The sequence below is a fragment of the Histoplasma capsulatum genome (genome assembly GCF_000150115.1).
Source record: "Histoplasma capsulatum G186AR genomic scaffold supercont2.2, whole genome shotgun sequence".
Lineage (NCBI taxonomy): Eukaryota > Fungi > Ascomycota > Eurotiomycetes > Onygenales > Ajellomycetaceae > Histoplasma > Histoplasma capsulatum.
This window is the reverse complement of record NW_025544802.1, coordinates 2,373,274-2,397,978: the sequence shown is the minus strand read 5'-3', so window position 1 is coordinate 2,397,978 and position 24,705 is coordinate 2,373,274. Positions and strand designations below refer to the sequence as shown.

Sequence of the window (24,705 nt, the reverse complement as noted above, 5' to 3'; positions counted from 1 at the left end):
AAAAGAAGCAAATACTGGACTGACAGTATTCATCTGGGCGGCTTCGATTTGTTTCGTCGAACAAGAACGGACAGCAATGGCAAATAGATTCCTAGTCCCGCATGATATCCACACCTGACATCAAGACAGGAAATCGCTATTATTCAGACTACATACTCTTTTAATTCCCAGTTCAATAGGGTGAGTAGTGATGCAGCGTTCCCTCACATGCATAAAACGGTGGGCGGGGGATCTCAGGATACTATGACGACATTTCCAACCAACATCTTTGCCCAAGGCCAATAGCTCTTTTCTCACCGTACAATCAGCGGAACGTTGGAGCGGAATTGGGCATCCATGCAGCATAGCATGGGCCATGCCTGGAGATGCGGCAAAATGGAAGTCATTCTGACATAGTAATTCATCTAACCTGGGATAAAGTTTGAGTGCAAGATATGAGGATTTGAACATTTTCAAATAAGATACTCATAAGTCACCGAGAAGCTTAAAAACCTAGCGAATTAAAATCACGCCGCGAACGGCCACAGACTTACCAAAGCCGCCAGATATACCGTATTTCGCTGTGGAAGAAATCTGAATCGTTCCACAGATTGCTGAAGTGCGCGACAATCAAACTTCGGCAGAATCCTTGTTGAACACACTCGTTTTATTGTCCGATAACCCCGCCAACTTTTTCTCACTCCTCGTTTGGAACCCAACTACCCCTCCTTCCTCCGTGTCATATGGAGGCGACAACTAAACAGGTCATAGACTCTGACGCAATCATGCATATTCGACAACTATCACCCCGCGGCGGGGTGAAAGACGGGTAGAGAAGGTTCTGTCACTGGTAGTCCGCTCGCTGCGGATAGCCGTTGCAAATTTCATAGCCACAAGAAGTAAGATAATGCCAACCAACATTTAGCATATATCAATATATAAATTCTCAATAACCGAAAATTGCTTAATTAGTTTAATTGTTTTAACTTATTACAGCAAATAAATCAAAATATCGTAAAGTATTGGGTTTCCCGACTTATCTTTCCCCGTATTGCCCTTCCCGTCCCGCCTCGAGAAACCGAACCAAATTTCTGGTTTTTCCCTTTCCTTTTTTTCATTATTATGTGATCACTCTCCATCATAAGTGTTACGTGTTTGTTTGATATTACTATTTTTATCGTGAAATCACCCCCAACTCAACTCCAGACGCATTGCATGAATGGTGAGAGAATCATGACTAGCCGCAGCGACGCGTGTGTAGCGCATACGTATGCACAGAAAGATCCGATCAAGCAGGAAAACAAACGCATTTACAATGCTCAAATGAGAGCCCAGCAGGGATTTCGCTGACTGAACGGAGGCCGCCTCATTGACGAGAGATCATATTCTTTTGCTTTTGAAACCTCATATAGATGAGAAAGTGGATTCTTGGTTTGCGAGTTACGCGTGTTGACATACGTACTGCTCGGGAATTTTTGACAAGGGAGAGAGGTGGGGGATTGTGTACTCGTATGCTGCTATCCCAGCAGTGGATCTTATCAGGGCAGTCAAACAACTAGTTGGGAAGTGGAGATTTGGGAATAAAGCCATTGTTTAAAAATAGACATCTGGAGCATTTTCGTGTGGGTGTTCCTTGGCGTCTATATAGTAGAAATGTCGGTGTATATTAGAAGCTTAACTAGGGAAAAATAACGAACTCTGAAGGGAAACTAACAACTAATGTGTTGCCTTTTTGGGACTTTTTTTTTTTTTTTTTTTTTTTTGGAGAGGTGGTGTTTGAAATTGAGAAGAATTGTCACCAACTGTGACCAAGAAGTTACATTCAGGGCAAGCAGGAAAGACTTTTCGCCTTGCTTTCATCTGTCCCGCTTTTACCTCGGGTTCTCCGGAAACCTAAGTTGCAGAAACATGTATCGCAGTATACGATGCGGACTGTGAACGTATTTCAATCTAGAATGAACGATATGTTGGAGTTTGCCTGGGATATGCGCGCCATACATTGGGGGTTCTTCATATTGGTGGATCGAGGTAAAAGGCAAACTCCAAGCGATAAACACAAAAGATGGGCTGGAAAATATCTGGCTCGGAAGATAAATCATCCCATCCATAGAGGAAAAATTGTCATGTAAACGGGACTCCGCGCGACTTTGCTAACACGAGCATCTTCATCATGGTCGACGAGTCCAGATCTTGGTGGAACTTGCTAGAGTACGGTGAATGAGACCGTATGTGCCGGTGGCGCAGTTTTCAAAGAGGCTTTGATGATGAAGACGGGAGCCAGGTCGAGAGGTTAGTCTGACGCAATAATGGTGGAATTGGGGATGCTACCAGATGCCTGCTTTAAGATCGAACATGGTCGGCAAAAGAACCAGACCAGCAGTGACCACCGAGTTCATATGGGGCACGAGCCATAAGGTTCGCTTGAATGGCTGAATTCAAAGTTTATGCTTGACATATCTCTTGGTATGTCAGATCTTTTCGTATGTTTTGCTCTAGTTTTGGCTTGAAGGAAAATTTGCAGTTTTGGGTCGTCTTGACGAACTTTGAACTTTGAACAGCGAAGGAAATTGGGCAGCCAAGGAATATCTAGAACGATGTCCTCAAAACAAAGTAGAAAAGGGGATTGGCATGGGTAATCCCATGCTAATTGTGTATATGGATGCCTGAATGACTGTTGCTTGTTAAGTGGGTTATTCCATTCTCAAATTGCTTGTCAGCAACATGGGTAGCAGAATCATGGGCTTCCTTGGCGTGTTCTAGCACTTCTTTTAGAGCTCCATTGAACCAGCTGGCCTCCCCGCCAGCTGCTACTCACCGCTCAATGACGTCGATGGCTAATTAGAGCGACTCACTCTTTATTGTCCTTCCATAAGCTTCCTCGCTGTGTCAAATATGCAGAGGTTGGATAATTGGAATGATAATTATGGTCCAGAAAACCCAGAAGGCGAAAACCCACTTTGCCACAATTACGGCAGGTTAAATTGTCAAGATTTTTGGTGTCTGGTTACACCATGGCTGGAACAATTTGCAGTGGTAGTTAACTGTCGCAAAGTTGGCATAAACAAAATAACTATAAAAGACCTTCGGCATTTTTCGTCAATCACAGACAGCGGAACTAGATGAGATCTTCTCGATCTTCTCAAGGGAAGTGAGAAGAATGCTAGTAGGTATTTCCGGTATTGTATTGCTGGCCCCAGTGCATTTAGGCAATTCAAACGCGTAACATTACTGTCCTGAAGAGACAAAGGCTGGCTGAGGTTCTGGTCGCTTCGAATGGAATTCATCGTTGGGCTTTGTAGTCCAGGTCGAGCACGGCATTTGTTGGGCACGTGGCCGGTGGCCACCCCGACGTCCCCTGGCACCATCGTCGTTGTCATTCCCGCCTTTAGCTAGCTTGTATTGTCAACGGCGGTCGTATTCCTTCTCCTGCTGCGATATGGACTTGATTTTGAGACAAAAATAATCAACAAGGAGGCTAACGATGGTTAGGCAGACAGGCTTCTCGTAAACTTGAGCGTGTTCCTTATCCTCAGCCTGCTCCAATCACCCTTTCCCCCGAGGAGGCCTGCTTTGTCTCTCATCTGTTGTTAATGCAGGCGATGTCACCCGCAACTGTGCCCGGAAATCCCCACGGGTCTCAGTTGGGTAGCGGTGATGGTCACATGGTGCCTCATCAATTGCCATTGAAACAGGCTTGGCGGTGAGATCTCACAGCCAGTTCTTGCTGCAGCAGCGCGGACAAAGCAGCGTCGAACAAGCATCTCCAATGATATGCCATTGTCTGTGCTTAATTTGAAGCTCCTATGGCTGGATATGCTTGCAGGCTTGATAACAAAATAGCATACGGGGATTTACCAGTTAACGGGCCAATGTCCGACGCTCCATACCACAAAACTGCCCTACTTGTGTCCTTGACATCATAGGATATTTTTCCACATTGCGATTAATACTTCGAAGTGCGTCGCTTGTTAAGGGTTTGGCTCCTTCTAGTGGATAGCCGTAAGGAGTGAAGTACAGTACATTGAACATTATCTGACGACGAGTGAGAGTAGCTGAAATGGAGGTTTCAGAGCATCAAATATACTAGTATTATTCAATATACCTTCGCTAAATATTCCGAAATAGGTTGCTTGGGCCATGGTGATGTATGGAGAACCTCTTTGCTCTTTTCAACCCAGATTCCTTGGTGTCAAAGCATCGCCCGCTGGAATCCATCAACGGGCTGAGAAAAACAAAAGAAAAAAAGAAAAAAAAGAGAGAAAGAAAAAGCAAAGGTAAATCGAACTACTGCACCTTTAGTGTGTACGCCAACAAGACGCCAACGCTAAACTATGCAGTGGAGATAATCTGAAACCACACTACTACTGGTGAACCAGAGTGGGGGAAACAACAATAGGAGGCGAATGGTCAATTTTGTTCGGGAAATCAAAAAGAAAAAAGAAAGAAAAAAAGAAAAATAAGAATGAAAAGAAAAAGAAAAGAAAGCAGCATTGCATATACAACCTTGTCGTCGACTCGTCGCTAGACACAAATCGATCAGGCCTCATTATGATGTCATCAACACCTCACAACCCCTTCCCTGTCAGCAAATTCCGACATCCAACAAGAATAATGCCGCCCCTGATCCACCCATTTTACCAAGACAGCAAGCTCTGTATCAAGGTTCTGTCACAACCGACTCCAAACTTGATCTCGGGTGTTCCCCTAACTAACCATGGCCCATCCCGCTCCGCTCCCTTTCTTCCTCCCTCCCTCCCTTCCCCCCGCCCCCTTTTGCTTCCCATTCTCACCTCAACTATAACCCCTGGTATCACCACGCATAAAGACCCAGTAGCAGCATACCTGATCATGATCGACGTGGCTGACCCGGCGCCAATCATCCTCTCCCACCTACCCTTGGGCCTTTGGGCCTGTCGTTCCTTTGCTACCCAGACCACATGGCCAGTCAGTCAACATAGAAATAGGTGATTGGAAGGCCCGAGGCGATGGGGAGTTAAAGGCAAGAAGAACAGGGGATGTTTCAATATCTGAGCCGCAGCATCAAGATGGTGGGGCTCTGTTGTCATCGTACATGTACATTCCACGCTAACAAGTACGTTGTTTTCTATTGTGTTCCTTTCTTTTTTACCCACAAATGGGCTTGGATGGAATAAGTAAGTAAGGACTTCTTAGTGTGGCGCAGAGATCTTGAACCTGGTCATGTCATGATTGCTGTTGTTTGTTCTCCACAAGCACTTTCGTGGGCTGCGGAGGAACCGTTTATTCCTGTTCTTGCTTTCATGGTTCATTGTGAGCAACGTTGAGCAAAATAATACCAGAGCAACTTCTCCCCAAAAAAGAAAAAAGGAAAAAATTACTTATCGATCATCTTGCCCTGGCGCTTTTGAAACGTGTGGTTCGTGCAGAAAAAGATCTTCAAGCCCTGACGCTGGATTTTAAGGGGTATGATTCCCTGGTCTGTTGATTTGCATGATGTGCAGCGCCATATATGTCATTGTGGTCAATAACAATATGCGGACTTGATAATGTCTTCGAAAGAGGTACTTCTAAACTGAAAATACACTACAGAACATATGACAAACAGAGGGAGAGTAGCAGCTAAATCAGTGACGTAGCAGCCAGGCTCATTCCCAATCCTTTTCCAATAGCACGGAAAACTTCAGCAAAACAGGGTAAATAGCAACAGTCATTACCACAACCCTTGCACGGAGTTTAAAATATCACCACTATCATGGACAAAGTTGACAATAACAGCAACAGCAACAACAGAGAAGGCAAAAAAAAAAAAAAGAAAAGGAGAGAGAGAGATCAATCTCTCTCCCCATAGCCTCTTCTCTGCGTTCTTTTCTCCGGTACAGAGTAACCCGCTTGCTACCCTTCTCCCTTTCTAACCTTACATTGGCAAAAGTATCTACGCTGCCCAAAACCAGCGTCAGAGGGAACCCGGGAGAAGGCGAGAATGCCAAGGGCATGACTCCTTCAGGGGAAGAAAGGGGAGTCTAAACTAATCTATCCGCGACGTCGGAAATCCAACGGAGGTAAAGAAGTTAAAAAAATAAAAAATAAAAATTGGAGAAGAAAAAATCATTTTTGTATGATATTTGTATTGTATCTATTATCCTTTTTGGGTTGGGCGTTGGCGGGTTCATTCTTATTATTTACTTTTTGCCACCCCCTGATTTTACTATTTTTCATTTATCTCTGGAGTTTGGTTCCTGAATATTGCTATCCGGAAAAAAAATAAAAAATTATTAAATATGCGTGTTAGCACTAGGTCACAAAGATTCTTCAAAGTAACCTTCTGTTTCAGACTTGGATTCGGTTTTTTAGATTTCGACACTAGGCAAGGGGATGTGGGGTTTCTTTGCTTTTTCTCATTTCATCGTTGGGTCGGTTCTGTCTCTTTTCTTCTTTCTTTTCTTTTCTTTTTCTTTTTCATTTTCTTTTTTTCCCCCCTACCAAGACACGGCACTTGGATTATGTTGTCCTTTTTTTTTTTTTTTCAAAAGGATTGTTTGCAAGGAAATCATAAGCTAAAAATATAATCAGTTTCTTAGCCTAGCCTGAGGGAATCAAAATGTCTTATATATGTTGAAGTCAAGCTTAAGTTGAAAAAAAAAAGGCGGCACCAGGACATGAGAGTTCTGGTGGCCAGTGTGAAGAGAGTAACGAGCGAAAGTGAACATGAAACAGTTACATCAGAATGAGTAAAAAAAAAAAAGTATGGGGGATCAAAAGACTTTATAAAAAAAAACAGATAAACGCCGTCGCTTGAGTATTTTGTCAGTGTAGACAGACTTAAAGCAGAATACCTCCAAATGCGATGAAATACAAAACAGGTACGGTGTATGGGATGCGAGTCACGAGGTGAGGGGCCAGAGAAAGAAAGAACCTTGGAAAGGACAGGACAAAGGAAATGAAAGCCACACGTGGTACATTTGGGAATAAAAATGAATTTCAAAAACAAAAGAAAGAGAGAAGAGAGAAACGAGAAAAGAGACGGAAATAGGCCTGCCCTGAACAGTGTCTGCGGAATACAAAACCGGAAAGAGAATATATAAGGGGTAAAATGGGATGTAAGTTTGGAGAGGAAAAGGTTAAGTTAAACGAAATAATCGGAAAGGTTAGGTGTCTGCGAAATTTGTAGATTCCTGCACGTTCCACGTCTCTTTTTCTTGCTTCATTTTGTTTTCCGTACGATCATGTTTTTTGTTTAATGTCTCCTGGACTGTATTGCTTTGGGGGGTTTCTTTTTCTTTGATGTTCTTCATGTGTTATTGTTATTTTATTTTTATTTGGAGAGGGAGAAGGATTGATGGAAGCGTGTCGATCGGAAGAGGCAGACAAGAATGCGGTGTAAAAGCCAAGCATCGAGCTCAGCTTGATAGGTAGTTATTTTTCTTGTGGGAAATTCCTTTAGAATCGCTCCTCATCCTTGAGGTCCGCGGGTTTCTCAATGTCCCAGGCGCGTCTGTAGCTTGGTTGTCCGCGCAGGGGAGAGAAAGGAGAAGCCGAAGCTGGACGACGAAGGTTTGATGCCTGAAGGTGGTTGGACAAGTCAGCTTAAGCATATAGTGTTTTCAGAAGAAAAGCTTTGCTTTCACATACAACGCAGGTGGCGCATTTCCCTCCTGGGGTATTCACACGGCCCCGGCAGCCACGAGAGTAATTGGCGCAAGAGTACATTTTGAATAGGAGTTAAAGGTGGTACTTTCGGCCCAGGCGGAAAGGGAGGTTAAGCGGGCGGCCGGAGGACAGTCGCAATTGAGTTTGTTGGACGGCGGTCGGCAGGGGATGTATTTCAAGCCGATCAATTACAAGCGACAATACTAATATAGAAGGCCGACCCAAAGAGGAGGACGAGGTAGCTTTTTGCGAGTCGAAGATGGGCGAATTAGACTGGGGTTTGTTGAAGCAAAAGAATTTATCTATTGGGCCAACTAGGGCGAGAATGGAGGGTAATGGAGTGGCGAAGGACACAGGAAAGTAGATAAGTATAGAAGAGATGCGAAGACGGAGAAGGATTAAAGGAAAGTATGTAGTAGGCAAAGCTAGAAAGGAAGAGAGGCGGCGCAGAAGAAAAGAGCTATGTCAGGAGCAAAGAAGAGCAGCAATGCTAGCAAAGCCGAGTGGAAGGGGCTTCGGCTTTATATAGAGTTGAGGCGGAAATCGACCACTTCTGTGTATGGAAGGTATTTTTTCAGTTTTATTTTATTTTCATTTGCCGGTTATTCTGGGGCTGGTCTAACATTCGCATTCGCATTAGTATTATGATTATTCCCTCGCCATGCCCGCCCTTAGTTCTCGGGGGCTTGGGGGCCACCAGGCTGGCGTTGGTCAACCCAGTCTTGAGGGCCCCATTTTCAGGTCGACACTGCGCCTTGATTCCGATCTGTTTAGGGCCGTATTGGCTTTATTGGCCAGTGAGCGGGCTCTCTGATCAAACACACCCACTGGCTGTTAAGAGTTACTAATTCGTGCTGACCATAATCTGCCCCTCCAGCGAGTGCGAGCCATGAACCTGCGTGCGGCGGATTGATATTATAAATACGATCATTCGGCCGGGACAGAAGCTTGAAGCAAACGTTGAAGTTTCCCCGAAGCTGGCCCTTTCTTTGAATGGCTTTTGAGTTGTTTTTCCTGCCTGCGGAATTCCTCGACATCCGTGGATGTCCTGCACATACATACATCACCAGACCACATGATGAAGCATGCGCTCAGATAGACGGTGAGATGCCCTCACTCGCGTCCTCCGCCTCTTGTCGACCTTTCCCCGTGTTTTGATCCTCTTACAGTCGCCCGCATTGTTTCGGGTCGAGCCGCCTTGTTATGGTGGAAAGAAAACTGGTCTTCTTGCGCCCTGTTGCGGCTAAAGATAGTCCAGCAATCAATTCAACAAATTCTGGACCGAAATGTAATAACAAGAATAATAGAGATATCAATAATTGTAATAGCGAAACGCATGGCCAAACGCCTAGCCGACATGGGGATCTGTACTCCGTAGTGTCCAAACAAACTCCAAGACATCCTCGATCTGACATGCAAACCTTTTTCTGTCACTTTGGAGCCTGACCTAAGCTTTCCCCGGATCCACGCAGTTTGGCCCTTTGGGTCAGAACCATCTCACAATCCCACTCAGGGTGGTCACTTTTCCTGCCTGACACACGTCTTGTCAGTGCCTAAACGGAAAGGTTGATAATCTGACAAGAGCGGTGTCCAGCTGGATCCGGGACTATGGCCGACTCGGGGAGGTCGAGATCCTTCTTCTACGCTTTGATACCAAATAACCTTCCTGCTATAATGAATTAGTTGCGCCGTATTGCACTAGATGATTAACTGGCCAGCTTAAAATGAATCGATTTCGTGAACCCCCTGGAATTATTACACCTTCCTCCCGCGGGTGATAATACCATTATGCTGCTATCCCGCTCTGCCTTTCGAAACGAAGCTGTCAGCAACAGGACAAAGCTGTTCAAAATGAACCGAATTGCCTAGGCGGATCGTTCGGCAAAACAAGGCCCAAATGGGTCTGGATTTTAAGATTATGAGAAGGGTTTTTGCCGATTGCTCGACAAATTTGCCGTCCTGCCAACTTCTTCCCAGCACAGGATCGGATTGAAACAGGCAAATAAATATTCGCGGCCTTTTTTTCAGCATGAGCCGTCCAGTCAGTTCCGAAACATGTTGCCAGCCGTTAATGATCTTGGCTGATTTCCGGAATTGCAAGTAATCGACTTTACACCGGTGAGACGCTTCTGCATATCAGAGCTGTCGAAAAATCTATTGCCCTGGCTGAGCCTGATTCGACATTATACGCCTCTGTGATTCCCTTTTTCGTGTAATCAAACTTGCATCTCGGTTGTGGTCAATAATAGCCACATCCCGCGCAACGCAAACGCGGATCTCGTTTCAGTTGTTGATGATCAACTCCCTTTCGCTCTATTGGACTATCCCTGCTTTTTGGCGTTGGCCAATTTTCCATTCCATGCGACAGGGCATAGTTGTGGCAAATGACTTTCCCTGACACATCGACTTCAATATGTTGTAGTTATGCTTGCTGGCCAACTTTTTGGAGAAAAATCAAATCCGGAGCTATCATGGAGTTATCGAACGGCCCTATGAGTATGGGCGAAAAACGCGAACTAATTAAACCCAGCCAAAAGCAAAGCATGTCATGAACGCCACCATCAGAAGATGAAGGAGATCCTCTGATTTTTGGCTTCTCGTCAATTATGATCACATCAGCACACGTACATAGTTAACGTTAGTTAGAGTTAGTTACACATATTCCCCGAGCAACTGCAAGACATTTTGCTTTTTTGCGCAAACCTTGATGCAGACATATATTTCTTGTGCATGATCGCATCGATCAGAGCCTCCTGGCGTCGTGGAATCTGTTTATCATGATGATCTCCTGCATATCAATTGCACCCGCAGCTCGCGCCGCCCGAAAATCATATAACGGCTCCTGCTTCCAGAGTGCATGGACGAATGGGAGCCGATTGCCTTGCACAAAAATATTTTTCGCAATTGCTTACGCATACCATAGGAGAGTGGAATCCCCTGAGTTGTTCAACTATAAAGTAGCACGGCAGAGAGAAAGATGATTGATCGTTATCATGATGTGTGTGCAAAATTAAATGAAGGGAATTTCCTTTTGGCAGCCCAGTCTACATTCAAATCAAGTTATTTGCCTAACCCATTGTACGGTGCAGTCGGGCAGTACATGTGCATACATATGCGATCCCCTTCAAGGCTCACTTCAGCTACGTAGCATGCTATCTTGTCGCTGGTTTCGTGCTGAAAGCACAACACAACATCCAGTCCACAGCTGTCTCATCATTCGGCAACCAGTTCCAATCCATACATACAGAGACGGGATGTTAAAGGCTCCGCAGCTGCCTTCTGCCTCATCAAGACCTTGGATATGTTTCCGTATCTGTTACGCGGCATATTCTATATGCAAATGCTAACCAGCTTGCGCAAATCTGCCAGTCATTCACAGCAATGCCTCAGCTTGCTCTGTTGCTATCAACAGGGTTGGTTAAAATCCGATAAACACCACAACTCGCTTAGCGTTCCCAGCATCGAAAAAATGTCCGAAGATGGGATCGTAGAACAACTTAGCATAAAGTCTAGAACCAACTTAGTCGCAAAAAAATAGTTGGATTTTTCCCTCTCGTTTTGTTCAAAGCATCCGTTATCCCTGAAAGCCCAGAGTTCCATGCCAAAAAAAAATTTTTTCTTTTTTGCTTTTTCTTTAAACTAGTGATTCATAGTGGGGCGATGTATCTGGGGCACTGGGGGTTTTCGTCCATATTCTGGTTTCCACTCCTCATCCATGGATGCCGTGGGGGAATTTGGCGGGAAAGAAGCAAAGAAAGGATATACGAAGGAGCCCACTCTCCTGGGTAGGCAGCTTGATGGGGTGGGATGTTATAACATCCACAACTATCAATCAATCCAAAGCCTGGTATGTTTTACACGGAGACAATTCGTAGAGCTCAGTGACTCTCCTTACATTGAATTCTGAAGGGGTTTTTCCATTCCTTCCAACCCTATCACCAGTCTGCAGTCTGCAGGACACTGCTGAACAGATTGAGTGGGCTGAATCGGAGGACGAGAGTGGCTGAAGGCACTGCCGGTCTCTTGTGATTTTTAAGGTATCTCCGGCTTTGGATGGCTGGCGCCTGGTTATAGCTCCTTTTTTTTTCGCCCTACTAAAATCACGTCTTTTGGAATACGCTCTTTGAAGCCTTTGACACAGGTCCCACCCTCTCTGAATAAGGCTGAAGCCGCCCGAGGGCTCGGAGTGGAAAAAAATGTCGTATCGTGGTACAACTATACTGGCGGGAACAATCGCCTCCCGACCATAAATCCCACGGTGCCAACTTTTTTGACTTTCTGGATAATTTCGATACTGTTCTCTTCTTTTGTGTTTCCATTCTCGAACATGAATGGATGATGAAAATGACAGGGGTTGTATTATGCAAGTACACTGGCATCTTCGTTTACGGTTAAATTCGAAGCTAGGTTCTCCAAACACACCGTTAGCGGGTTTCAAAACCTTGGTCCATGGATAAGATTTTGGAACTGCTCAAAAAGTTGGGACCACACAGTTGGGCCGTTTATAGGTCATGCCAGCGGCGTGCCGTTTGAGTTATATTAATGACCTAGCTCTGGCGGGTCTATCAAAGTTCTAGAATACGCTCACGTTCTTCCTTTTTTGAATACGGTGCCCTAAACATCAGCTCAAGATGAGGTCCGAGAAGCACACCCATTCACCAATTGCTTTGGGCATGGTTTCATCAGAAAAAGTGATTTTATTTTATTTTTTTTTTTTAAAAAAAAGCCCTTGAGACCAATCTTGGAGAATATCGGAATCCAAACGGGGTGAGAGGAGATAATCAAGCACATATGGCCTCCATCCGTAGTGTTCCGGGTTCTGGAGTGGCATTGGCATTTTCCAGATCAACCGTCTTCGCCTCATGAATTTGACAGCCTGGTTTCAGGACCGGTGGATACAATAACCAAGCCAATGAAAACCACGAGATTATCATTCGTGTGCCGTAGCTCTCCCGTTCGACATTTCGAAGATGCGGTCGTGTTAGCCCAGTTGGAATTGTGGAGGACGGGATATACATCCACCATGGTTTTAAGTTCTGGGTCTTAAAGATATGACTCCTCCACACGAAAGTTGCTGGCGATCTGATATCATACCATCGCAGTTTCGTTCATGGTCAAGTGGGTCACCTACGTTTCATAATAAAACAGTGTCGCCGAACCCTCATCCTGCACGAAATAACTGCAGGGAAAAGTAAGCTCCGACTAAAATGAGGGCAGTGCTCAGAAGTAGCCCATTTCCTTGCCATGTAAGGCCTAGGTAGGCTACTACACCCACGATGACCTCCTTGCGCTTTGCAGCGAGTCTTTTGTTTTCCCAGTTTGGGTCAATTTCAAAAGGAGGTATGAAGACGGGGGGAGCCAATGTAGGCTTGAGAGGGACCGAGGCAGAAAGGGCAACAGCACGGTGGTCTGATGTTTGCAATATCGGTAACGCATCGTATCCCTGGGCCTCAATGCCACCATCTCCCGACGTTGTGGATGACGGAATCCCCCGATAGAGAACTCGATCGCACCAACTCGGCCAGCGCTTCTTCGCCCATGTCCATGCCCCAAATGATCCTAACGAAGCTTCCTGATGGGTTGGAACGACAATCTTATACGTGGGCAAAAACGTGATGGGTGCTTCAGACAAAGTGTACAACACCCCCTGCTCCTGGAGCTCCTTGGTCAATTGGTCTTTCGCAAGTAAATGCGAGAAGTGATGAGGACTGTCAATATCTTCCGTGGGTCGAGGGAACCTTTCATAGTCTTTTGGCCCCGGACGGGTTAATGATGTCCGATAATTCAAATCCCCAGCGACAAAAAGGTATGAGCTGGGACAATAAAGGCCAATTTCACCATTCGCATCAGACGATTGGGTTTGGAGAAGTGGAACATCCTCTTCATTTCTTTCGTCGTGAACCTGAGGATTCTCCCCACGGTCCACCTTCGAGAATACAAGTTTTTGGGCAATGTTCTTCCAATCTTCGTTCCTCCTGTCTACGGCCCACTCGTTTGGGGCAAGATGCACAGCAACGAAGGTTAGGTCAACCGTGCCTTCTCTAATGCGGTAGCTAATTTGTGCTGCAGCAGCTCCCTTATTCCCAATTTCCATTACTCCAACTCCAACTTCTGCGGTCTTGACCCAGGCAATATTCTCAGTGACATCTTCGCGCACAAAGACCATAACAGCAGTCGTTCCCGCATTTTTTGTTATGACATTCTCGTAGCGCTGTTCCCCAGCTGCAATGCTCACGGAACAACGAAAGGCATGGAAGTACGGATCTAGGAACGAGCCCCCGAGAAATGCGTAGGCGATCGGTGCAATTTCCTGTAGTGATAAGACAAGAATCTCGGGCAGCTCCCTGGACTGAGGCCATGTTTTGGGGAGGACTCTGAAGAGGTGGGCTGCGAATGAGTCGTGCTGGATCAAATTCCGGGCGCAATTAAAGGTAAGGACGTATACGCCCAGCGACGCCATTCTAGTTGACACTACGAAGCCTAGCAGTCAAACTAGTCCGGGTTATGTCGCTTCATAAGATTCGAATCGCGGTTTGACACCTTCCAAGGTTCACATCAAATCTGGCAATCACGTGGGAAATCTATAATTAGAGTCGAAACTTGGTGCGTATGGATTATATAGTAGAGATATAGGAATGGCCAGGATTTACATCTTTACCCCGAGGATTCGCTCACAGACCCACATTGCTGTGAGAGAATGCAGGCTGAGACCCGGTTCCTCGGTCTGGTTACCAGATTTGCAGCCCTTCCCTTCTTCGTCCAGTTCTCCCAAGGCTTGAAAAACAACAACTTGGTCTCTCATAAATGTGTCTAAACAACCTTTAGTCCCCCTTTTTGGGACGTCATTTGGCTCTTCGTCAGTCACAGTGGTAAATTCTTCCATCAAACCCGCTACACATTCATTTACCATCCCGTAGAGCAAAGTCTCGAGGTGTGCCTCGGCGTTTGGAAAACAGGATTCCTTATTCCTCTCTTTGGGTTGATATTCGGAGTATAACTGACTCCTGCCCAGTCGAAATCCTGTAGATGTATGGGCCACAAGAAGGATATAAATGTGCGATGGGTCGTAAGTTGGTTCTGTGGTGTGTATTCTCACAACCGGTGTTTCATCCGCTGATGGTTGCTTGGTTGCTACGGCATTATTATCAGAGAACACCCTTAGAGATCTGGTTACCGATTTCATTATAGCATCCTCTAAAAAAGAACGAATTGACTGAAGCGAGGGAGAGTCATATAACCCTCTACCCTCTGACGACGAAGGTTCTAGTCCTTCAGATTCTCCCACATCAAATTCCGATTCAACAAATGTAGTTCTTTTGGGGGGTTCGTTCTCAGGATGGCTCGTAAAGTGCTGTCGGTGTTTTCTGTTCTTGTGAGATCGATGATGGGTCTTTTTGGAATGCCTTAATGCTGCAGTTTGGCGAAGAGTGGTGTCAGGCGCTAGGACTGTGATATCGACCCGGGTGATGTATCCAGGATCCAAATTTTCCAAACTGATGCGGGGATACCTAACAGGCAAAAAGCAGGAAGATTCTGTTTGTCCTGGGGGAACCCTCCTCACACTGGAGATAGCAAGAGGCTCAATTTCAAATGACACTGAACCAATCTGGACTGTGCCGGTACTCCACCCGCGGCGATTTAATTTAACAGAGAGACTTGGTAGGCCCAACTTTGCGAAGGTAGGAATGAGAACCTGAGATACGTAGTCATACGTCGGGGAAAATGATATATTTGTGCCGCCGGTGATGTTCAACTTGATCACTCTGCTAGCCGGTGTGACGCTCACGACCTCTCCTTTAGTGTGTAGGCGAGCACCGGCATACATGAGGTAGGGATATAAGGCCTGAAAGATGAGGAAGATAGAACCAGGAGTTGTAAGGCGGATGTTGTATTCGGATTGGATTGGAGATGTCAAAGGGATGGGATGCAACCGCGCCCTCACTTGCAGTACAGACGGTGACTCATCACCTCCCGTTCCACCATTCAATAATGCATTTTCAGTATCTCGGGGATAGAACGTAATTTCAGAGGATCCCACTGTAGCACCAACAATGCGCGCGCCACAAATTTCAGCGAGGAACTGTATAGCAGCTGTATGAGAGTGCCTCAAACCCCGAGGACCTTTCCTCTTCCCTCGTATGTTGCTGATTGTCACTGGTCTTCCCGTCAATGCAGAGAGAGTGAGCGCATTGCGGACGAGTTGCCCACCCCCTTCCAAATTGCTACCGTCCAAATGTAACATTTTTCACGCCTTCTCCCGATCTTGCTTGAATTCGGCTTGTAGTGGAAGGAGGCTTTGTTTTTCAGCACCTGTCGTTGCTAAGTTCCCTAGGATGTCTGGATTAATTTGGCCCCATATTGTAAGGAGATATCATCTCTGAAAGACTTGCAAAGGAAAGCTGGATCTTGAGATCTGACCAGGCTAATGTAGCGTGACTCATTGATGCCTGAGCAGGACGCGACAAAGCGTCGGAGTTGAAAATTGAAATTTCATGAATTAAAATCTAAATCTTTGTGTCAAACGCAGCTGACTGACAGAAACAAACTCAAAAAATTTTAAAATAGGATATACTCTACTAGTATTTAGGTGATTATGCTTCCTGCTCAACTTTTATTGAAATAATAAGTCATTCTCTGTTTGAGATTCTGAACTTGCTGGGCTCTGAGGTTAAAAAAAAATGAGTTACGATGAACTTTCCAAAGGAAAAACAAAAAATTCAAATAAGGTTATGTAGCTATTTGAACAAAAAATTCAAACTGATGATTGTGATCTTTGATATTTCAATGGTTGTGGTATGGTGAGCAAAAATATTAGCAAATAAAGTGCATAGAAATCATAAAAGCCGCGATTAGGAAACCACATGGAATTAAGAAAGGAGTTGGCATATCACTATCACACTGGGACAAAGCTGATAGGGGCTCCTAAAGTCCCAAATCGCTCAAGGGAGCCACATTGCCCAATCTAGTAGAGGTAACCCCAGATTTATCATTTTGGCACGTCCTGAAGATAGTATTAGAAGATCTGAAGTTGGTAGAAATTATGTTCAAAGAAGGCTACTTTCCTTTGGAGTGATTATAACTTGTATGGCGGTTGTATAAAGATAAGGAATGTAAAGGTCAACTGGTGTACAATATTTGAATTTACATTGGAGATGGAAAACTAGCGGATGAGGGCGTAGAGTCCAAGTTCATGAACTCATGCATCTGAGGTTGTCACGGAGTTGTCGAAACCTCTAACAAGTTTTTGTATGTCTGAAGTTAAGGATATACCGCTTGATGGTAGCGCAAAGAAGCGCATTAATATGGATCCAGGAGTAATACAAGCAGCCAAGATGTTTGAAGACGGAAGGCGGAAACAGGCTCATTTTGCATCCGCTGTGAAATACCCATGCTGGGAGAATTAAGAGGGGCTTCAGCTTCAGTAATAAAATACACTTAGAATTGTCATGCATGCATCTCTCTTCCGTAACAGCTATTAACTATTACCCTATCAAACGATGGAGGTTTCTGGCCAAGGTAATTCGAGTCCCCTATTCCCAGTCGAGTTGAGGAGAGATGGATATACCAGGGTCAAAGCAGGATATCATGTAATCATGATATTATTGAGATTTTCTATTTTTATTTAGTAGCAATTTCATAAAGAAGACACCGGACGCCAAACCAACGTCTGAAATAATGCGCCTCTTGGTGGTGCCATCACCGCCAGAGTGACAGTTCTCAATTTTTCTGATCAATCCGTTATCAGCCATATTTGCAGAGCTTGAGCCGCCAGGCAATCCAGGATATATTGTAATTGTAAAGGTGTTATAGGAGATGTAGATCAAATCAACAAATTGTCGTTTGTAGTCGCAAAACATCAAGCAATTTCAGATATGACATTACATTTGCTGCGTGGATCTCAACTCAAGCATTTATTCCTTTTCGAGCGCCGCTCACGGCCATCATAAATGAGGTTCCCTTCATCACCGACTCTTGCAATTTCCCACCTCTCATGCTCCATTGGCTCTTTCTTAACACCTAGATGCTGGACGTTCCACCCCTGAGTTACGAGTATATCTGCAATCATCCGTCGATGGCATCGCCACCAGACCGTCTCGCTGCACATGATTGCAAGATATCCCTCATTTGAAGTTTGCAGGTTCTCTGCAATGCCTTTTAATTCGGCCAAACCGTCCTTAAATAACTGGGTGCGCATATAGCCTGCGTAATTTCGGAACGCAGCGACACGGATTGTAGTATGCTCTTCAAGCTTCGGCTGTTTTGCATTGCGTCTGCCGCCCAGCAAAGGTCCGAACCACAAATAGCTGATATGGGCAGAATCCAACTCTGAAGAGCTCTCGAGGGTATCACGGTTGAATTGGGGATTTGTGAATGACCGTGGAATAGAGCGGATATCTAGAAGTTTGGTGACATGGGCAGATTGGAGGAGCTCGATAAGCTCAGGAAGGGTGCGCGTTCCGTGGCCGATAGTAAATACCGTCGGATGGACTAGCGATGGTAGGGATGGCCGCTCAAAATCATGATGCTTCCGAAGAGATTGGAGTCTGCTGCTGCTTCGGACTTTTGAATCCTTTTTTTGTTCAGCTGGATGGGCATTATGTCTCTCTTTTGCAGGAGACGCCCTCAGTTTCGTTTGAATTTTGACCATGTTCCCTGGCAAGATTGCCGATATCTAAATGGTTGGAATCCTGTTTTAAGAGTAAATGGTTTGGCTCTGACAGTGAGGCCAGAAAATGTACAGCTTCGAGACGCCATATTTTGTGTAAATTAAAGCTACACCGACTCGCAGTGGAATGGCACCTTTCAGAAGAGGAGAGGGAAAAGGGAGTGAAATGGTTCTATGACAGATTGATAGAACATACATTCAATTGGCAGTCTCCAGGTCAGTGTGAGGTCCGCTTGGACCACCTGAATCAACCAGTAATGCCATCAACTTTGGAGGGGTTTAGGTTAGCCAAAGGTGTGCAAAAATTGGCGACCGTAGACTTAAGAACACTCACTCAACTCTCACTCCAGATATGGTAGGGGGGTCAAACGCGATATACAGAATCCGACGAGCCCTGCTTGGATCTCGCATGAACGCAGCCAAGATCCGGCCTATCGGGATAATAAGGTCTTGGGATTTTGAAAGTTTGGCCCTTAGATTGAGTAAAGGGCAGAAAAGGATTTACCCATCATGGAATCGAGCGGCATAACATACCCGTAGTCTTCAATAACCGATTGTGCTCGAATTGCGAGAAAAGAATGGCGACATCATATATACGTAGTCCCCCATGCCGAACAGGCCGAAACTGGCACTAAATCGCATCGAGCTAGTTGGAGGATCGGTCGTTGAGATAAGGTTCCGCTGGAAAGCCGCTAGGCCAGGGAAGGAAGGAGTCACGAGATTCGCTACTGGTTGTGGTTTGGTACCAGCATGGCGCTGGTGGTGATCGAGCTCTTTTGCCCCAGTGGCCTAACAGTTTCTCTCGAGTTCAGCTTGATCCAATGACCCAACCTTGGAACCGAGAAGATGGATGATTACACTTTCTAAATTCTGGACCCCAGATCACCCAGCCACCCCCATCTAAGCCAAGAACCAGGTGTAAGATATGAGAGTGCTGGTAGTATAGGAGATACGACAGACTGAGATTCTTTCAAACTGCAGCTGTGACGAGAGTGTTCTTAATGCCTCCGATTGTATCTGAATTCTTCAGAGCTATTTTCATATTTGCCTCTATTACCTATTGAATTCGCTGAAACTGTTGAGTTATTCGTGAATTCGAGTGTAAAATTGCGTTCTTTTAGAATTATGGTTACCTTTGGAATATCAATTGAGTGGCATTTGGTGGCGGATTTATGGCGCTGCTGACCTGTTCACCTGACAGTGTATATTCCTCAAATTGCAAGGGCCCCCTGTGACTCGTTTATGGTGATTGCCTTTTCCGTTAGAAGAGCAGTTCTGGATGCCATGCTGATTGAAAACAGGGGTGAGAACTCCGGATATCATCCTGCTGCTTTTCACTATAACTAGCAGCTAGATTATATTTTGTTGAGTATTGTAAGCCATTGGAGCTTCCTGCTGGCCAATATAATATGGAAGGGTTCATTTTCTTCTCATGTAACTTTTAACTGAGAATGTGTGAAGTCCACCCGGAACACCAAGCTCTGAAGGAGATGCGGGGTGTAACCAAAAGCAGAAATTCTGCCACGAAAGGGCATACGAAGATAAGGCAGGTTTTTTGATGATTGGCTATGGTGTCGTCTAAGGTAAGAGGTATGTAGATATGTTACATCATGTCGCGTGGGAGATGCATTGAACAGATCTTTTATAAATCATAGGATACAAAAAGGAAAAAAGGGGTAATAGAGAAAATGAAATACGTCATCTTGAAAGGAAACTAGAGTTGTACGTATTCACAAACGGCCAGGGTAATAAAACGGGAAGTGAAAATATTTATAGAGCACCAAGCTCTTTAAGTTTGGAGATCATTCCATCAACATCTTCTACCTTGCCGCCTCCCTGCCGGGCGGGTGGTTCTATCGAAGGGGAGTTAGTTTTCATTCAATTTGGAACCCGATACGTAGAATAAACCTCAGACAGAAAGGAGAAACTACACATACCCGTAACCTTCAAAGTTTTCAGCCTCTTTGTATCCTCAACCTCATAATCTGCCAAAGTCTTCTTTTCCAACGGCTTCCGCTTTGCTTTCATAATGTTCGGCAAACTCGCATAGCGCGGCTCGTTCAACCGCAAATCTGTGGTAATCACCATGGGCAACTTGGCCCTGAGAGTCTCCACGCCGCCGTCAACCTCTCTCGTGACCTCTACGTTACCCGCATCATCTTTCACATCAACCTTGCTCGCTTGGGTTGCCTGTGGCCAGCCTAAGAGGCCGGCCAGCATCTGGCCCGTCTGTCCCTGGTCTCCATCAATAGCCTGTTTGCCTAAAAGCACCAGGTTGATATTTTCCTTTTGGACAACGTTCTTCAGCAGCTTGGCCACAGTCAATGGCTCCAGGCCTGCCTGGTCTGGTTTCTCGGGTACATCGACGTGGATTGATCGGTCTGCTCCCATGGCCATAGCGGTTCGGAGGGTGTCTGTGCATTTTGGCCCGCCGGCGGAGATAGCAAGGATGTCGGAAACAGACATGGGACCTTTGCGTTCGCGTAGGCGCACGGCTTCTTCTATGGAAAGCTCATCGAATGGATTGAGGGAGTGCTTGACACCGGCCGTTTCGACACCTGTTTGAGATTTGTTGATGCGGGGTTTTATCTGTATATATGAAATTAGGAGTGTGTTAGTGGTACAATCGCGCATGGGATGGCACTTGTGAGCGCGCGGCGGACAACAGCTCAATTCAGCTACAAAGGCAACAGGAACACATGAAAAAAAAGGTAATTCCCCTGAAACTAAAGAGAACAGAACGAGAGGAGGTAAAATCACATACGGCGAAGTCAATGACCCGCTTTACGGGCACAAGTATCCGAAGAGCAGCCATTGTGGGAAACTGTAAATCGCACAGGCAATCCAGAGGCCTTGATCTATCAATGAAGTGGTGGTTATCGAAATTCAGTCGGAGAAGGGCTCTGTGGTGGTGGTTGCGAGTTGTGTATCATGGTTCATGCTGAGCTTGTCGGCAACCGACGTTTGCCGGCGAGCTGACCAGGTTTAAGCACCACGTGATTTATCAAATCGCGGAACTTCGACGAGATGTTCCATATATACAAGTGCATGAAGAATAAACTGCATGCAATCTCTGACCAACTAACTGTTGCTTTCTCGCCGATTACCCCAGATGTTATTGTAGCCAAGCCCACACGCCAGAACGAATTGTATCACCCAAATAGTCAAAATTGTTCTAAAAATCCGGGTATATTTTTTAAACAAGGTCAATATGATTTGAATGTTCTTTCCCCCACCTCATTATTCGCTGCACCTCACCAAGTCTCCTGCTTATATCGTCCCACTTTTTCCATGTCCATCAAATACTTCTCTGCCTCCTCCCGACTGTACTTCTTCCTCTCACCAGACTCGTTTTCCTGGCCAAGCTCCTGAAAGCCTTCGATAAGCGCTTCCCGAATCGCTTGGGGCATTTTACCTGATGACCCACAAATATAGACTGTGCCACCCAAATCATGCAGTATTCTAGAAATCAATCTAGCATGCTCACGAATGCGGTCCTGCACATATATTTTTTGTTTCTGGTCTCTTGAGAACGCCGTCAATACCGTAAGATCCAGCACATCTTTCAACGCCTCCCATTCCTCTTCAAAAAAGAAATCTGCTCTCCTATTCCTCCCGCCATACAGCAGGATAATAGGGCCTATGGGTACTGGTACGTCAAGGCCATGTTTCTCTCGATATGTGGTAGCCATGGAGGCTTTTTCCCATAGTATTGAGCGCAGTGGCGCGACACCCGTGCCAGGCCCGATCAGAACTGTAGGTTCCAAGAACTGTCTCATTGAGGAAGTCAGTCCACCTTTTTGCACTTGGACTTTCAATGTGCTACCAGGACGAAGCACCGCAAGGTAGCGCGTACATACGCCCTGACGAATCTTTTTAATTACTGTCTGGTATTTGACGATGGCGACGAGGAGGTCAAAGCGAGTGCCAGAATTTGTTGGACTGTCACCGGGTAAGCTTCTAAGGGTTTTCAATTTCCCACCGCTGGCAAGACTGAATTGCCGTCCGCGGAGGGTAGGAAATACTGTACAAACGTTTTGCCAAGGGATCTTCACGGATTCAAATTCGTGCAGAACTTCGAGGATGGACCGACGGGGTCTCGAGGTGTAGTCGTAAAACTCGTCTATGTATTCTGGATTTGCAAACTCCAGGAGTCTCTCCTTATGCATGGGGTCCTCAGTGTAGTGGGCAATATTGGAAAAGAAGGATCGTCGTGGTATTGCCATTATGTCTAAATAGTCCGTGAGTAGAATTCTGAGGGTAAAGCCGGGCGATTTCAACAGAAATGGGATCTCGGGAGAGGGTGCGTTATTGGCTGACGCGTATGTAGCATTGGGCACAAAACACAAGGGGGTGTCTGCGTCACTCTCCCAGCCCATCATGCATATCAGGGAGTTGACATCACTGTCGAAATTCCTGGGAGTTACGCACAGGATATCGCCTGGCACATATCGAATTGGCTCGGAAATCTTTAGAATAAGGTGACGGACGTCTTGCCAATGGGTTTGTGGTGTGAGTCGGTCATTCGCCACTAATGTTGCAGAGATAGTATTCGGGATGGGTCGTAGGTCGTTGGAGAAGTTCGAAGGGATGCTGGGAGATCCTTGTCCTCTAGGTTGAGCTTCCGATAGCGCTGCGCTCGGATACATAATAGCGCCTTCTATTGATTTGGAATCTTGGTGCGCCAGTACCCATTTCGGTGGTAACTGGACGTCATCCGGTAAAGGATGTCGGTCAGGCGCAAGTGGAAATTTCTTCAATAGATTGTTCCTTAGATCTATCGACCACGGGATGAAGGTGCCTTCGAGGCTAAGATTGCCCTGTCAGTACGGAGAAGCCGAAGTTGAGAGTATTCAGGAATGTATACCCCTCCTGATGCTGTTCATCTGCTTCACCGCATGGGCACAGCTCAATGGCACCAAGCTGCAACAGTCTTTTGTAAAGTTTTCGAGACGCCCAGTTGAACCTAATATCCCCCACCAGAGTAATTAGTAATTTGATACGTAAATAACGAGAACCTTTCAATCATACTTTGGGTACGAACTATCCCCCAATCCAAACAGCGCAAAGTTCACCCCGCAGAGAAATGTTGGCGGAAGTTTCTTTAGAAGCAATGACCTCCAGAATGATCGAGCGTTGGCAGGGATATCGCCCTGTCCAGTCGTTGAGATAGCGAATATCGTCACGTCATAGTCATTTAGAGATTCCTATACCAAAAGTGAGCTTCGATTCCCCTAAATTCCGGTATGCGCCATCATCGCACAGGTAGAATGGCGTTTAGTTCGCAAACATGCGCCAAGAAGTGCAGCCGCTCCGCCAGGCGTCCAAGCTCCTCGGCAACATCCTGGGAATTTCCTGTTTCTGAACCGTAGAGAATTATAGCTGTTCGAGCGGAGGCATGGCCCGAGTTGTTGGAGTTGGCACAAGCCATTGATGCTGCATTACGAGGTTGATTTGATAATGGATTTGATCAACGCGGAAGTCGGAGATCCTGAAAATTAGCCGAACAAAAAAAGAGACACTGAGGTCATCACCTGAAAGTATATTAACTACTACTACGAAGTCGCACTTCAAAAGTCCGTTCCCACACTCGTAAGTTTGGCGGTAATAATTTTTCAAGTTGCTGTTGCCTATGCTTATTGATGCCTATTTTTTCAGGGGGTTCAGTAGGTGATTGCTCGCATCTATAACTAACCCTTACACATTGTTTCAATGCAGGAGTCTATTAGTTTTCCACGATCTGAAATATAAATCCAAGGTAATTTACTAGGGGGCGAACGAACTTTTGAAGTACGCCTCCGTATAGACGGCCATTTTCTAGTAGTAGATAAACTATACAATTGTTTTTCTTTCTTTTAAAAATGTTTTTATTCAGAATCAAATGTGACTGCAACAATTACGTGATAGGCAATCCGTTTCAAATTCTACCTACGAATGGATTTATAATATGCCTGACCATGTTTGTGGATGACTACCTTTATTTATTTATTCATACACCGCCTAACTCATGTAGTATGCGGGAAATCTATATTACATGAAAGGAAAACCATGTGGCTGGTGCCACTGGATTAAAAACCTCTTCTCAGCCAATTGCTTCAGCTTCAGTTTCTATTCCATCCAGTTACCGAGGATCAGCCAGTGCTGTCCTTGAGAAAAAAGAAAACAGCTCCAGCACTCCCATTCATATCCCCCTTTCATATCCCTCCCTTCCCTTGCTTGTTGTGCACGCCCTGCCTGTGTCTATGCCTGTTGCGTCCCGCCCCTTAACAAATGCGCTCCAAGCATCCCAGTGCATGTCATAAATCTTAGGCTTTATATTTTTCAAGAGTTTGAGCCAGCGTGAATTGCTGTAGAATACCCTGTTGAAGCCAGCAGTCTGTTAACAGCTTAATACCCTCTCTAGTATCAAGGAGCCATCTTCTGTTGATTCTGCC

General features: G+C 45.5%; 6 protein-coding genes across 6 annotated transcripts; all 6 read right to left on the bottom strand.

Annotated features, from left to right (window-relative positions):
- Nucleotides 1–3,204: 3,204 nt before the first annotated feature.
- HCBG_02012 (uncharacterized protein) lies at nucleotides 3,205–4,118 on the bottom strand (the record flags this gene model as incomplete). The annotated part of the gene is made up of 3 exons (XM_045429061.1): nucleotides 3,205–3,368; nucleotides 3,867–4,031; nucleotides 4,082–4,118. The coding sequence occupies 3 exons, from the start codon at nucleotides 4,116–4,118 to the stop codon at nucleotides 3,205–3,207; spliced, it is 366 nt and encodes a 121-aa protein (XP_045290847.1).
- An 8,648-nt stretch (nucleotides 4,119–12,766) lies between these two features.
- HCBG_02011 (uncharacterized protein) lies at nucleotides 12,767–14,065 on the bottom strand (the record flags this gene model as incomplete). Its single annotated transcript, XM_045429060.1, has 1 exon — nucleotides 12,767–14,065. The coding sequence occupies one exon, from the start codon at nucleotides 14,063–14,065 to the stop codon at nucleotides 12,767–12,769; it is 1,299 nt and encodes a 432-aa protein (XP_045290846.1).
- A 186-nt stretch (nucleotides 14,066–14,251) lies between these two features.
- HCBG_02010 (RNA 3'-terminal phosphate cyclase) lies at nucleotides 14,252–15,959 on the bottom strand (the record flags this gene model as incomplete). The annotated part of the gene is made up of 1 exon (XM_045429059.1): nucleotides 14,252–15,959. One exon carries the CDS (start codon nucleotides 15,845–15,847, stop codon nucleotides 14,252–14,254), a length of 1,596 nt encoding a protein of 531 aa, XP_045290845.1.
- A 1,544-nt stretch (nucleotides 15,960–17,503) lies between these two features.
- Nucleotides 17,504–18,253, bottom strand: HCBG_02009 (HhH-GPD domain-containing protein; the record flags this gene model as incomplete). The annotated part of the gene is made up of 1 exon (XM_045429058.1): nucleotides 17,504–18,253. One exon carries the CDS (start codon nucleotides 18,251–18,253, stop codon nucleotides 17,504–17,506), a length of 750 nt encoding a protein of 249 aa, XP_045290844.1.
- Nucleotides 18,254–19,953: 1,700 nt separating this feature from the next.
- HCBG_02008 (electron transfer flavoprotein beta-subunit) lies at nucleotides 19,954–21,140 on the bottom strand (the record flags this gene model as incomplete). Its single annotated transcript, XM_045429057.1, has 3 exons — nucleotides 19,954–20,124; nucleotides 20,209–20,860; nucleotides 21,036–21,140. 3 exons carry the CDS (start codon nucleotides 21,084–21,086, stop codon nucleotides 20,042–20,044), a joined length of 786 nt encoding a protein of 261 aa, XP_045290843.1.
- A 385-nt stretch (nucleotides 21,141–21,525) lies between these two features.
- On the bottom strand, nucleotides 21,526–23,702 carry HCBG_02007 (electron transfer flavoprotein beta-subunit; the record flags this gene model as incomplete). The annotated part of the gene is made up of 4 exons (XM_045429056.1): nucleotides 21,526–23,080; nucleotides 23,139–23,237; nucleotides 23,303–23,478; nucleotides 23,535–23,702. The coding sequence occupies 4 exons, from the start codon at nucleotides 23,700–23,702 to the stop codon at nucleotides 21,526–21,528; spliced, it is 1,998 nt and encodes a 665-aa protein (XP_045290842.1).
- Between the last annotated feature and the right edge of the window lie 1,003 nt (nucleotides 23,703–24,705).